This window comes from Kogia breviceps, chromosome 15, assembly GCF_026419965.1.
Source record: "Kogia breviceps isolate mKogBre1 chromosome 15, mKogBre1 haplotype 1, whole genome shotgun sequence".
Classification (NCBI taxonomy): domain Eukaryota; kingdom Metazoa; phylum Chordata; class Mammalia; order Artiodactyla; family Physeteridae; genus Kogia; species Kogia breviceps.
In genome coordinates this window covers 89497560-89509946 of record NC_081324.1, presented here as the reverse complement: position 1 = coordinate 89509946, position 12387 = coordinate 89497560, and the positions used below count along the sequence as shown (strand labels likewise).

Below are 12387 nucleotides of genomic sequence, written 5' to 3'. Positions count from 1 at the left end.
GCGGCGGGGCGCTTCCGGTCTCTCGCGATAGTTGGTGGGAGCGCGCCAAATTTTTACAGGGAAGCTGCGAAGAAGGAGTTGGCGCCAGCGCGGAGCTATGGTTCTGAGGAACAGCGGGCGGCGGCGCGCGGAGCCGGGCTCGGACGGCGAGGCCAGCCGGTGAGGGGTGGCCCGGCCTCCCGGGCAGGGGGGCGCGGGCGGCGCAGGAGAGCCCCCTTCTCAGCGCGCGGGGCTTCCGTGAGTAGCGGCGAGAGCGCCTGGGGCGCTCCCCACGGCCGCCCGACGTGGGCTCCCAGTTGAGAGTCGGGCGTCTCTCCGCCGCCGCCCCTCGTCCCGGTGGTGCCGCCTTGTCGGCGCCGTGTCCGGGACCCTCAGCGAGCGGCCCGGCGGCGGCTCAGCGGGGACTGGGCGTCTCTGGGGCGGGACACGCCGGAGCTGGGCTCGTGCGGTGCTGCGCTGCGGGCGCGTTCTCTTCGGGGGAGAAGCCCAGGGCCACGTCAGGAGCGCGCCGAGGCGGTGTAGCCTAACCTCGGGTCGGCGCCCAAGCCCTGGGCGCGCGCTTGCGGTCGGCGCGTTGTGTGGTCGAGTCGCGGCGGTGGAGGCGCGCAGCGTCGGCCTCCCGCTCCCGCCCGCTGCGTGGCGCGGCCCCGGCGGCCCTGAGCGCGGTGTGGCGCCGCTGCAAAGTAGGAAGAGCCGCTTTGGACTTTGGGCGCAGCGCTCGGACAGTGTCGGTCCTGTCGTAAGCGGTCAGTAACGGTGGTTGTCTTTGTTACGGTTGCCTCCGTCGTTCGGGTTTTGTACTATCACGGGGTAAAAAGTGAGTTATGTGGCTCATGAGAAAAGTTTTGAGAGGCGGTATGGTCCAAGTGAGCAGTTTTCGAGTCCACTTAATCCAACACTTGATGCCAAGATAGAACCCAGGGTATTTGGAGGAACGTATTACTAGTACAGAGCGCCGCACGCCCGGGAACAATGCTCTGTAGCACTTCATTCAGTCTTGACTGGGTGAAGATCTGGGCCTCAGACTGAAGTTACCTGTGTTCTCCAGCAGGGCCTGGAATACAGTTTTTCTGCGGTTTTGATTGAAGGTGGATCCAGAGATTTTAAAGCCATACCGTGCGGTGGTGTGTTGGTTTCCCACTGCTGCTGTAACAGACGACCACTTAGTGGCTTACACTGTACCAGTGTATTCTCAGGTCAGAAGTCCTAAACTCAAGATGGGGCAGGGCTTCTTTCGTTCTGAAGGCTTGAGGGGAGAATCTGTTCTCTTGCCCTTTGTAGCTCGTAGAGGCTTTCTCCAACTTCAAAAGCAACACTGTCAGATCTCCAGTCTCTCGCTGTGATTTCTGGCTCCCTCGCGTAAGGACCCTTTGTGAGCCCACCCAGATAATCCCCATCTCAAAATCCTGAATATAATCACACCTGCAGACTCCCTTTTGTCATGTAGGATAACACAGGTTCCTTGCATTAGGACATAGCCATCTGGGGGCGGGGCGGGGGTCTTGTCAATTATCCTGCCTACAACAGGTGGCTGTAATCTTTTGTGAAAAATAAGGATCCTAATCTTAAAATAGGTCACTCTGTTCTTGAAGTGGAGTTGATAGACCCAAGGACTACCTTCAGGAAAAGGAGTTTTTCTTAAGCAACTCTGACAACTTTTGTTTATAAGTTAATAACTAGTGAAATGTGTTACAGTAATTAAAGACATGAATTCTGCACAGGCTTAGTTCAGATCTTTTTTTTTTTAATCTGGTCTCTATTTTGTATATTTAGCTTTCTTAGGCTGCTTCCTTTCTTAGACTTCACCACTCTAGACACATACATATTTTTCTCTGCTCATTGGTTTATAAAGCAGCTCATTTAGGGCTTCCCTGGTGGTGCAGTGGTTGAGAGTCCGTCTGCCGATGCAGGGGACACGGGTTCGTGCCCCGGTCCGGGAAGATCAGATCCCACATGCCGCGGAGCGGCTAGGCTCGTGAGCCATGGCCGCTGAGCCTGCGCGTCCAGAGCCTGAGCTCCGCAACGGGAGAGGCCACAACAGTGAGAGGCCCGGGTACCAAAAAAAAAAAAAAAAAAAAGTACCTCATTTATTTACATTAAGACAAAAAGGCAGGACTTCCCTGGTGGCACAGTGGTTAAGAGTACACCTGCCAACATGGGACATGGGTTCAAGCCCTAGTCCGGGAAGATCCCACATGCCGTGGAGCAACTGAGCCTGTGCTCTAGAGCCCATGAGCCACAACTACTGAGCCCTTGTGCCACAATTACTGACGCCTGCGCAGCTAGAGCCCGTGCTCCACACAAGAAGCCACCACAGTGAGAAGCCCTTGCTTGCCGCAACTAGAGAAAGCCCGCGCACAGCAATGAAGACTCAATGCAACCAAAAATAAGTAAAATTTTAAAAAGACAAAAAGGCAAGGGATATCAATTCTTAGCTGTACATTTTTGAGGAGTGCAGAATATAGTTGGCTTAGCTAATAAATAGGCCTTCTACCAAAAATATACAGGGTCCAGAATCTCAGAACTGCAGTTTAAAGAAGAGACTAGCTTTTTTTGGGGGGGGGGCTGCGTTGGGTCTTTGTTGCTGCATGTGGGCTTTTCTCTAGTTGCAGAGAGCGGGGGCTACTCTTTGTCACAGTGTGCGGGCTTCTCGTTGCAGTGGCTTCTCTTGTCGCGGAGCACAGGCTTTAGGCACGCGGGCTTCAGTAGTTGTGGGCACAAGGGCTCAGTAGTTGTGGTGCACGGGCTTAGTTGCTCCGCGGCACGTGGGATCTTCCTAGACCAGAGCTCGAACTGGTGTCCCCTGCATTCGCAGGACGATTCTTTTTTTTTTTTTTTGTGGTATGCAGGCCAGCCTCTCCTGTTGCGGAGCACAGGCTCAGGACGCGCAGGCTCAGCGGCCATGGCTCACGGGCCCAGCCACTCTGCGGCATGTGGGATCTTCCCAGACTGGGGCACGAACCCGTGTCCCCTGCATTGGCAGGTGGACTCTCAACCACTGCGCCACCAGGGAAGCCCTAGCATTTGTGTTTTAAGTTGGAATGCTAATAAAATAATTGTTCTGTTTTGAAGATAGATAAGCCATAATTACTCTGGTCGATCTAGATGGGATCACACCTGTGGAGTTAAAGATTGTGAACATTTTGGGATTATACCTCTGGAATCAGAACAGTTTTGGATAGTTCTGTTGGTGGAAAGTCTTCATCAAGTACTTAATTTAAGGTTTATGATCAGATCTGTATGAAGAGTTATTTACAAAATCCTAACCAGAGAAAGGCTTGGGAAGTTTGAAGCAGATGTACTGAGCTGAGAAGTGATTTCCCTTCTCAGTTGAGATAGTTCCTCTCACACAGAACAATATTATATCCCCACTTTTATCCATATGTGGTTCTACTGATGTCTAGACTCAGGCGTCCCAGAAGATATATCATGTTTTTAAGGTACAGTTTATTCTGCCACAACAGGTGAGTTTCTGTAACCCCAGTTTGCTCATATGTAGTTGGTAAACAATATCAGTAAATGTGGAGATTATATTGGTTCATTTGCAATTTTCCCTAGGCAAGGGGGTTGGAATCCGCAGTAGGGAAGGAAAGAGCTCTTGGCTGGAGTGTTGCACAGACATGTGCCTGTTGGTTCTGTTTGAAGAAAATTTCATCTGAGCGCCTGCACCAGGGCCTCCCTCCCATCTCGGGTGGCAGGCTACACTTCTTCTGTGCTCAGCAGTCATAAACCAGGACCTCTCCTCTCATGTTGTGCATTTAAAACAAATAGCTCTGTAAAAACATGGTTAATGACTTTGCTGTATGGAAATTAAAGCTACCTTTCAATGTTTATAAACCAGGTAAAAGAGAAAATGGCCTAGCCTGGGTCACTGCTGTCTCTATACACTCAGGCACTGCAGACCTCCTTGTTGCACTTTGCTAGTGTGAAATGCGCTTTCCCAGATGTGCTGCTGCCACCTCATTGTGTGTAGGAGTACTGTGCTTTATTTACATGTGCCTTGCATGGGGTAGTACCTGAAAAGTGTTCAGTCTATATTCTTCCAACTCAAATTACATGACTTGAAAACACAGATGAATTAGTTCATTCAAGTTATTTCAAATAACTCTGACATTACAGAATTTTACCTTGTAGATGACAAAAAACGGATATTCCCCTGTTTCTATTGATCTTTAGTAAATATCACACATACTATTTATCAAGCACCCACTCGCTACATAGAATCCTATCCTCACATCATATGCATCATGTGATTTAATCTTCACTGCTCTTTTTTGATAGAACTAGACTCCACTCCATTGGTCATTCTTTTTTTCATACATAATACTGTGCTGCCAACTTGGCATTTTTCAAAGTGCTTTTACATTCATTGTCTCTAATGCTCATGAAAATCCTGTGTGGTAGATACTGTTAATTGCATTTTCCAAGAAACAAATTAAATTTGGGAACTAACATTTAAAAAATAAATAAAGAAACAACTTTTTATTTTGAGATAGTGGTAGATTCTTATGCAGTTGTAAGAAATTACACAGAGATCCCTTAACCCAGTTTCCCCCAGTGGTAACATCTGATGTAACTAGAGTGCAATGTCACAACCAGGAAATTGACATGATACAATGCATGTACACTCATTTGTGTGTGTGTGTATTTAGTTTTGTGCACTTTGTGTATTCATGACCACCACTACCACAATCAAGATGCAGAAGAGTTCTGTCCCAAGGATCCCTGGTGCTACCTTCTTATAGCCACAGCCACCTCCCTTCCCCCATTCATGGCAGCTACTAATCTGTTCGCCATCTCTGTTATTTTAAGAATGCTATATAAGTGGAATAAAATATGCAATTTGGGGGACTTGGCTTTTTAACTCAGCATAATTCCCTTGAGACCCATCCAGGTTATTGCATGTATCAATAAGTTTGTTATCAGTGAATTATATTCCATAGGAAGGATATAACATGGGTTAACTATTCACCTGTTGAAGAATATCTGGGTTGTTTTGGCTTTTTGTCGGTAATGAACAAAGCTGCAGTGAACATTCACATGCAGGTTTTTTGTATGAGCACGACTTTTCTTTTCTCTGGGATAAATGCTCAGGATTGCAGTACTGGACTTTGTGCATTTTTAATATCCCATGAGGCAGCAGTGTCCAGCCAAGATTGTTGTTTTTATTAGTGTTCTGGTTACACAGGTAAACAAGTTTTGAGGGTTCTGCCCCAGTCATCTTTTTTCTGAGCCCTGTTATCTTAATGAGCTATTTTGCCAAATGTGAGGTTTTTCAGGGATGCTCCTACCATGTCACAAATGAAATTCTTACACTAGGCAGACTGAGGGCTGCGGGAGTAGATAGAGTCATGATCAGCGGAGACCGAATTTCTCTCCTTTCACTCAGGGACGATGGCCCCTCTACCTCTGTCTCCGCACTCAAGCGCCTGGAGCGCAGTCAGTGGACAGATAAGATGGATCTGCGGTTTGGTTTTGAGAGACTCAAGGAGCCTGGTGAGAAGACAGGCTGGCTTATCAACATGCACCCTGTAAGCACCTGTGCTTTTCCTCCATCTTCCTCCTTCCATTCAGGAGGATGGCTGCACCCCTTGTGGCATAGCCCTTGTCTGAAGAGTAGGTGACACCTAGCGGGAACCTGTTTGGGCAATACAGGTAGAGATGGGATTGTTTGTAGCTCTCCTCCTTTCATCTCTAACTTCTTTGGGTTATAAAGAGGCCACTGGGAAGACTGAGGTAAGGGGCATCCCTGTTACCCCTAAAAATAAAGCTTTCAGGGCTTCCCTGGTGGCGCAGTGGTTGGGAGTCCGCCTGCCGATGCAGGAGACATGGGTTCGTGCTCCGGTCTGGGAAGATCCCACTTGCCGCGGAGCGGCTGGGCCTGTGAGCCATGGCCGCTGAGCCTGCGCGTCCGGAGCCTGTGCTCCTGAACGGGAGAGGCCACAAACAGTGAGAGTCCCGCGTACCGCAAAAAATAAATAAATAAGTAAAGCTTTCAAAGATGAGGGGGAAACAGAAATTCCCATTTGGAGGCTGTTATGCGGTTCTTGTGAATGGGGCCAGTAGTGTTTATGCAAGGGTAGAGAAAGATTTTGTTTTTAAAGTGCTCAGTTTCCCAGAGAAGGAGGAAAAGGCTCTTGTGCTGTGTAGAGGATAACATTGTGCCCATGTTGACTGCTTCTCTTGTAGACGGAGATTTTAGATGAAGATAAACGCTTAGTTAGTGCAGTGGATTACTACTTTATTCAAGATGATGGGAGCAGATTCAAGGTAAGCCCTTGACATCCAAGAAGCTAACAACCACTCAGTAATGAGGCATAGCTGGGCTCAAAATGGCAAGTGTCCTTTTAGCTCTGCAACTGTGAGGAGAGGGATTGGGAGGCTTGCGGTGTGCAGCTACCTGAAGCCCTTTAGGGACGTGGGCCCCTTGGAGCCACATTAGTCACCACTTAAGATGTCCTAAGAGAAGCTAGCTCAGAAAGACTGAAAGATGAGCAGCATTATGTCTCTTAGACTTAGACTCTTGCCCCTGTGATATGTGCAGGTCCTAATTTTCTATTGCACTGTCTCTCTTAAGATATGTCAAGATCAAGGATGCATTGGATCTAGGTTAGGCTGTATTATGAGTATAACAGCAAACAGCCTGTCTTCATTTTTCTTCCTTTTTTCTTTCTTATCACCCCTGAATGTGTCGTGACTCTTGCAGGTGGCCTTGCCCTATAAGCCATATTTCTACATTGCAACCAGAAAGGTAAGTCTGTGGTTCATGGCATAAGGTCAAACGACCAGTGCCTCGTTTTGTGGGGGGATTCAAAACTGGAAATAAAGAGGCTTCAAGAGAAATAAGCAAGGAAGGAAATAGATTTTACTAATGGGAAGTCCTTTCATTCTGATTCTGATTTAGGGTTGTGAGCGAGAAGTTTCGTCTTTTCTCTCTAAGAAATTTCAGGGTAAAATTGCTAAAGTAGAGACTGTCCCTAAAGAGGATCTGGACTTGGTGAGTATCACCCAGCCCTTTCAGGGTAAATGAGGCCGGGTCCACCCTGCCCATGGGGTGAGATGGGAAGAGGACAAGTTCAGCACCTGTGGGACAGTATAGATGATGGGCTTTGGTGACTGTCCCTGTATCCTCTTAGAGAACTCCACTGGCATAGTTGGTGCCACATGCAGAATTGAACAAGGTGCTTTGGAGTTGCCAACTCTTCAAATCATTTATTTACCTTTGAATCGTCTCGCCTTATTTTCTCTCCCCAATACAGTATTTTTTTCTCTTTGAACTCATGAGCACCATCTCTTCACTCTGTAGCCAAATCACTTGGTTGGTTTGAAACGAAATTACATCAAGCTGTCCTTCAACACCGTGGAGGACCTTGTCAAAGTGAGGAAGGAGATCTCCCCAGCTGTGAAGAAAAACCGGGAGCAGGGCCACACCAGAGATGCCTATACGGCTATGCTCACCAGGTAAGCTTCATTCACATAAGCGGAGCAGCCAGTCAGTCCACAAGGACTGTTTCCCATTTTCCCTAAGTTTATAAGATGAGTAGGAGGTGGGAAAACTCAGCAATAAAATTACCTTAATGATTGGCTCCATTCAATGTGGAAACAGTTTTGAGCAATTAGGTAGACTTTCTTATATATTCCCTTTGTGTTAAATAAATGGTGGATTCCCACACTATATTTTAGCTGTCCCTCTTTTCTTACATAGAGGGTAGATTTGTGGCTCCAAATTGAGTTGTTGTAACAGTAGACATTTTAGATTTCACATCCCACCATCTCAACACAGTTTGTTTTCATGGTTTTTAGTAAGTGTTAAGATGTCTGCAAATTTTATTAAATACCTAGATTTACATAGCGCATCTTCTCCAGAGATCCCTGGGTATTATACAGAGAAATTTAAATATAGGACAACAGCACTGTTCATTAAATATTTAGACAGCAACAGTAATAAGAAATAGGGTAAGAGATTAAGAAGAAATCTTGGTTAATTAAAAGTTATGATGACTTCCACATACAGATGGCCAACAGGCACGTGAAAAGATGCTCAACAACTCTATTAGGGAAATGCAAATCAAAACTATAGTGAGGGGCTTCCCTGGTGGCGCAGTGGTGGAGTCTGCCTGCCGATGCAGGGGACACGGGTTTGTGCCCTGGTCCAGGGAGATCCCACATACCGCGGAGCGGCTAGGCCTGTGAGCCGTGGTCACTGAGCCTGCGCGTCCAGAGCCTGTGCTCCGCAACGGGAGAGGCCACAGTAGTGAGAGGCCTGTGTACCGCAAAAAAAAAAAAAAAACACACAAAAAAACTGCAGTGAGGTGTACCGCCTCACACCAGTCAGAATGGCCATCATTAAAAAGTCTACAAATAACAAATGCTGGAGAGAGTGTGGAGAAAAGGGAACCCTCCTACACTGTTGGTAGGAATGTAAATTGGTGCAGTCATTATGGAGAACAGTATGGAGGTTCCTCAAAAAACTAAAAAATAGAGTGCCATATGACCCAGCCATCCCACTCCTGGTCATATATCCAGACAAAACCATAATTCCAAAAGATACATGCACCCCTGTGTTCATAGCAGCACTATTCACAATGGCCAAGACGTGGAAACAACCTAAATGTTTATTGGCAGATGAATGGATAAAGAAGATGTGGTACATATATATAGTGGAATACCACTCAGCCATAAAAAAGAATAGAATAATGCCATTTGCAGCAGCTTGGATGGGCTTAGATTATCATACTAAGTGAAGTAAGTCAGAAAGAGAAAAAAAATACTATATATCACTTATAACGTGGAATCTAAAATATGGCACAAATGAACTTATCTATGAAACAAAAACAGACTCACGGACATACAGAACAGACTTGTGGTTGCCAAGGGGGAGGTGGGGGGGAGGGATGGATTGGGAGTTTGGGGTTAGTAAATGCAAACTATTATATATAGAACGGATAAACAATAAGGCCTACTGTATAGCATAGGGACCTATATTTAATATCCTGTGATAAACAATATTGGAAAAGAATTTTTTAAAGAATGTTTATATATGTATAACTGAATCACTTTGCTGTACAGCAGAAATTAACACAACATTATAAATCAACTCTACTTCTATTTTTTAAAAAGGCACACAACAAGTTAAGATGACTTCAGAAGAACTAATTGTATCCTCTGACAAAAGTAGATCAGTTTGGGACCCTGAACATTTCTGCACACTACCCCCGCACGGTGGCCCATTAATTACTTTTCAGAATATTGCAAGTTGTAACCAGAGACCGAGTCCCCAGAGGCCTGCCTTCTCTGAAACCCATTGCCTTTCTTTCCCCCCCTTAATAGTCCATTCGGTATTTGGAAGCTTAGTGGGCTAATACTGGAGTGAATATTCTAGTGACAGTGATTCCCTCTTGGATATGGTAAGAATAATTATGATACAGACATAGTCACTGTTTACCTGTCACTTCACCATGCCGACAGCTTTGTGGCTAGTACCTCATGACGCTCTTGCAGGGTGGGCCTGTTATTGTCATCCTCGTTTTCTTGATGAAGAAATAAGCTCAGTGAGGGTGGGTTACATCTGTAGACATGCCTCCCAAGTAACAGTTTCCTTTCTTTGCTCTTTTAAATGGGGTGTAACTTACATTCTATAAAATGAATGTCCTAAGTATACTGAACTTCCTTGTGTCTGTGGCCTTCTGCTTGGTGGGGTGGGAATCATCCAGGGTCATTCCTTATGAAGGGCCTGTCCTGATCATCTCAGCCACCTTGTAAAACTTTAGTGTTTTCTGTGTATGGACACTGGTCTTCCCCGCTCCAGCCCCTAGCGGAACATAGTTGTAAAAGCTGCTGTCTTTATTTTGCAGTGTTCTACAAGGGGGCAGTGTGATTACTGATGAAGAGGAAGCCTCTAAGAAGATTGCTGACCAGTTGGACAACATTGTGGACATGCGAGAGTACGATGTGCCCTACCACATCCGCCTCTCCATTGACCTGAAGATCCATGTGGTGAGTGGGCTGTTGCATATGGGCAGTTCCTGATAGCCAGGAGGTGATACTGAAGGATAGATCCATAGAGTTGACTTCCTTGGACAGACATAGAAGTCTTTAGTTAATGCACCACACGTCCTGCAGGCTCACTGGTACAATGTCCGGTACCGAGGAAGTGCCTTTCCAGTGGAAATTGCCCGCCGCGATGACCTTGTTGAACGACCCGTAAGTACCACTTGCATTTCTTCCATCCTAAACTTTCCAGTTGTTTTTGGAGAGTGAATTCTGCGCTGAAAGGTGAATTTGATTCAAAGATTTGTTAGCTTCTTTTTCCTCAAATACCTTCTTAAAAGAATTATGGGGTAGTTGTTTTTTTCATCGGTTTCTGACCTGACAGTGTAATTTCACTTTGCATACATACATCATCACGTGACGTCAGTATTTGAGCTAGGCTGGATCGGAACATTTGAGGGAAAACTCTGACTTCCATTTCGGGTGGTTAATAGTAAAGTGATACGTTGAAAAATGGATTCTTAACTGGTTTGGGGACAGCTTTGTGATCTTGGGAAAATCTGTACTCTGTTTTCTCACATCCAAAATGAAGTTGTCAGTTCTGTGTCATAATCTCCTGTCAGGGTTGTCATAAAGGACAAAATGAGTGATGCATTTTAAAGAGCTTTGAGACTCAGGTGCTCTGTAATTCTAGACTTTTCCTGTGAACAGCTACTCTAGCATTTTCTCCTACGTTTAAGTTTTCGTATCATCATGGTATTCTGGAACATAGGTCATCCATCCCCAAGATGCCAGTCTCACTTTCTCTTGAACCCTCCCCCACGACAGCTTGACTCTTGCTTTTAGTAACCGGCAGTAGAGGTGGAGGTGGTGGGTGTCGAGGACCACGGGGTCTCCAGAGCTCAGCTTGGTTTGTGGCCGACTTAATGCTACATTTTGTACCTTCAGGACCCTGTGGTTTTAGCATTTGACATTGAGACGACCAAACTGCCCCTCAAGTTTCCCGATGCTGAGACTGATCAGATTATGATGATTTCCTATATGATTGATGGTCAGGTGAGTGGTGCCTTCTGCAATGTAAGCTCTCTGTGAACAAGCACCATAGCTGGTCCCCAGACCAGAACAGTGTCCACCCTTGGTTAGTACTTTTTTTGTGAATAATGAGTGAGTGGAGTCCACAGAACCTGTTCTGACCTCCAGCCACACTCTGCCTTCCAGGCAAATCTGAGGATTAGGTAGCGTGTCTCTTCTTGGGAAAGCCAGGGCGCTTCAAGTTGCTGCAGAGATTTTGTAGCGAGAGTCTCTGTGCTGCGTGTGAGAGGTGTGTCTTTGGCTTTGTGTCTCTAACTCGTACTGACTGCTAATGAACTTCCCAGGGCTACCTCATCACCAACAGGGAGATCGTCTCAGAAGATATAGAAGATTTCGAGTTCACCCCCAAGCCAGAATATGAAGGGCCCTTCTATGTCTTCAATGCGCCTGATGAGGTAGAGGTGTCACTTGGGAAACGGCCTGATGTTTGCGGTAGAGTGGGAAGGGGAGGTGGGCCTGGTGACCCGCTTAGGCCTTGGCCTTCCTTTAATCATAGCAGCAGCTGGACTCAGTCCCCAGTGGCAGGTCCTCGTTCACCTGGAGGCCCCGTTGGGTTGGGAATAATGGGCTCATGTGAGGTTGCTGCCCCTCACCTTTGGAGAGCTGCCTGGACATCGCTTGAAGGGGAGTAAAGGCAACCCTCTGACTGCTAAGATTTGTTGGATTCAGGTTCATCTCATCCAGAGATGGTTTGAACACATCCAGGAGACCAAACCCAACATCATGGTCACCTATAATGGGGACTTTTTTGACTGGTGAGTCAGAACAGGGGAGGGAGGGGGAGGAGGAGCGCCGCTGGGTGGCGCGGGTGGGCTCGGCACTCCGTTTGGGAGGTCGTGGGAGGCATCCCCTGGGGGCAGTCTTCCCTGTCTCTGTAGGAATTAGAGACTCACTGCCCCATGTGCTTGTCCATCCTCTCGTCATTAGGCCATTTGTGGAGGCCAGAGCAGCGGTCCATGGCCTGAGCATGTACCAGGAGGTTGGGTTCCAGAAGGACAGCCAGGGGGAGTACAAAGCACCCCAGTGCATCCACATGGACTGTCTCAGGTAGGCCCCACAGCTCACCTGGCGGCTGGTCCCAGTGTCTCATGAGGGCTTTCTGTGAGTGAGGTCCAAGGTTCCCTTCTCGCACACACTGGTCCTGTCCACAAGAAGTAGCTCCCGTCATCTGAGAGAACAGTGGCCGCCAGCTCTGCCCAGGTCCCGGGATGTGTCTTTCATCATTTGTTCATCATTCATTCAGTCAGCAAACACATGCAGAGCACTGGTCCTCAGGGTGTGGGAACCAGACCAGAAAGAAGGACC

The 12387-nt window shown here is 47.1% G+C and overlaps 1 protein-coding gene across 3 annotated transcripts in view; it reads left to right on the top strand.

The window, feature by feature from the left end:
- Positions 1–76: 76 nt before the first annotated feature.
- POLE (DNA polymerase epsilon, catalytic subunit) overlaps positions 77–12387 on the top strand; it is a 57388-nt gene continuing 45077 nt past the window's right edge. For 2 of the 3 annotated variants that reach the window (XM_067014867.1, XM_059040740.2), the window contains exons 1-12: positions 77–159; positions 5390–5531; positions 6190–6270; positions 6707–6751; positions 6905–6997; positions 7307–7461; positions 9855–9996; positions 10123–10203; positions 10939–11046; positions 11367–11477; positions 11752–11837; positions 12010–12129. In XM_067014867.1, coding sequence (XP_066870968.1) covers positions 98–159; positions 5390–5531; positions 6190–6270; positions 6707–6751; positions 6905–6997; positions 7307–7461; positions 9855–9996; positions 10123–10203; positions 10939–11046; positions 11367–11477; positions 11752–11837; positions 12010–12129 — 1226 coding nt within the window. In that variant the 5' untranslated portion in view covers positions 77–97. The remainder of the gene's footprint in view (positions 160–5389; positions 5532–6189; positions 6271–6706; positions 6752–6904; positions 6998–7306; positions 7462–9854; positions 9997–10122; positions 10204–10938; positions 11047–11366; positions 11478–11751; positions 11838–12009; positions 12130–12387) is intronic. The other variant, XM_067014868.1, reaches the window with a different exon arrangement.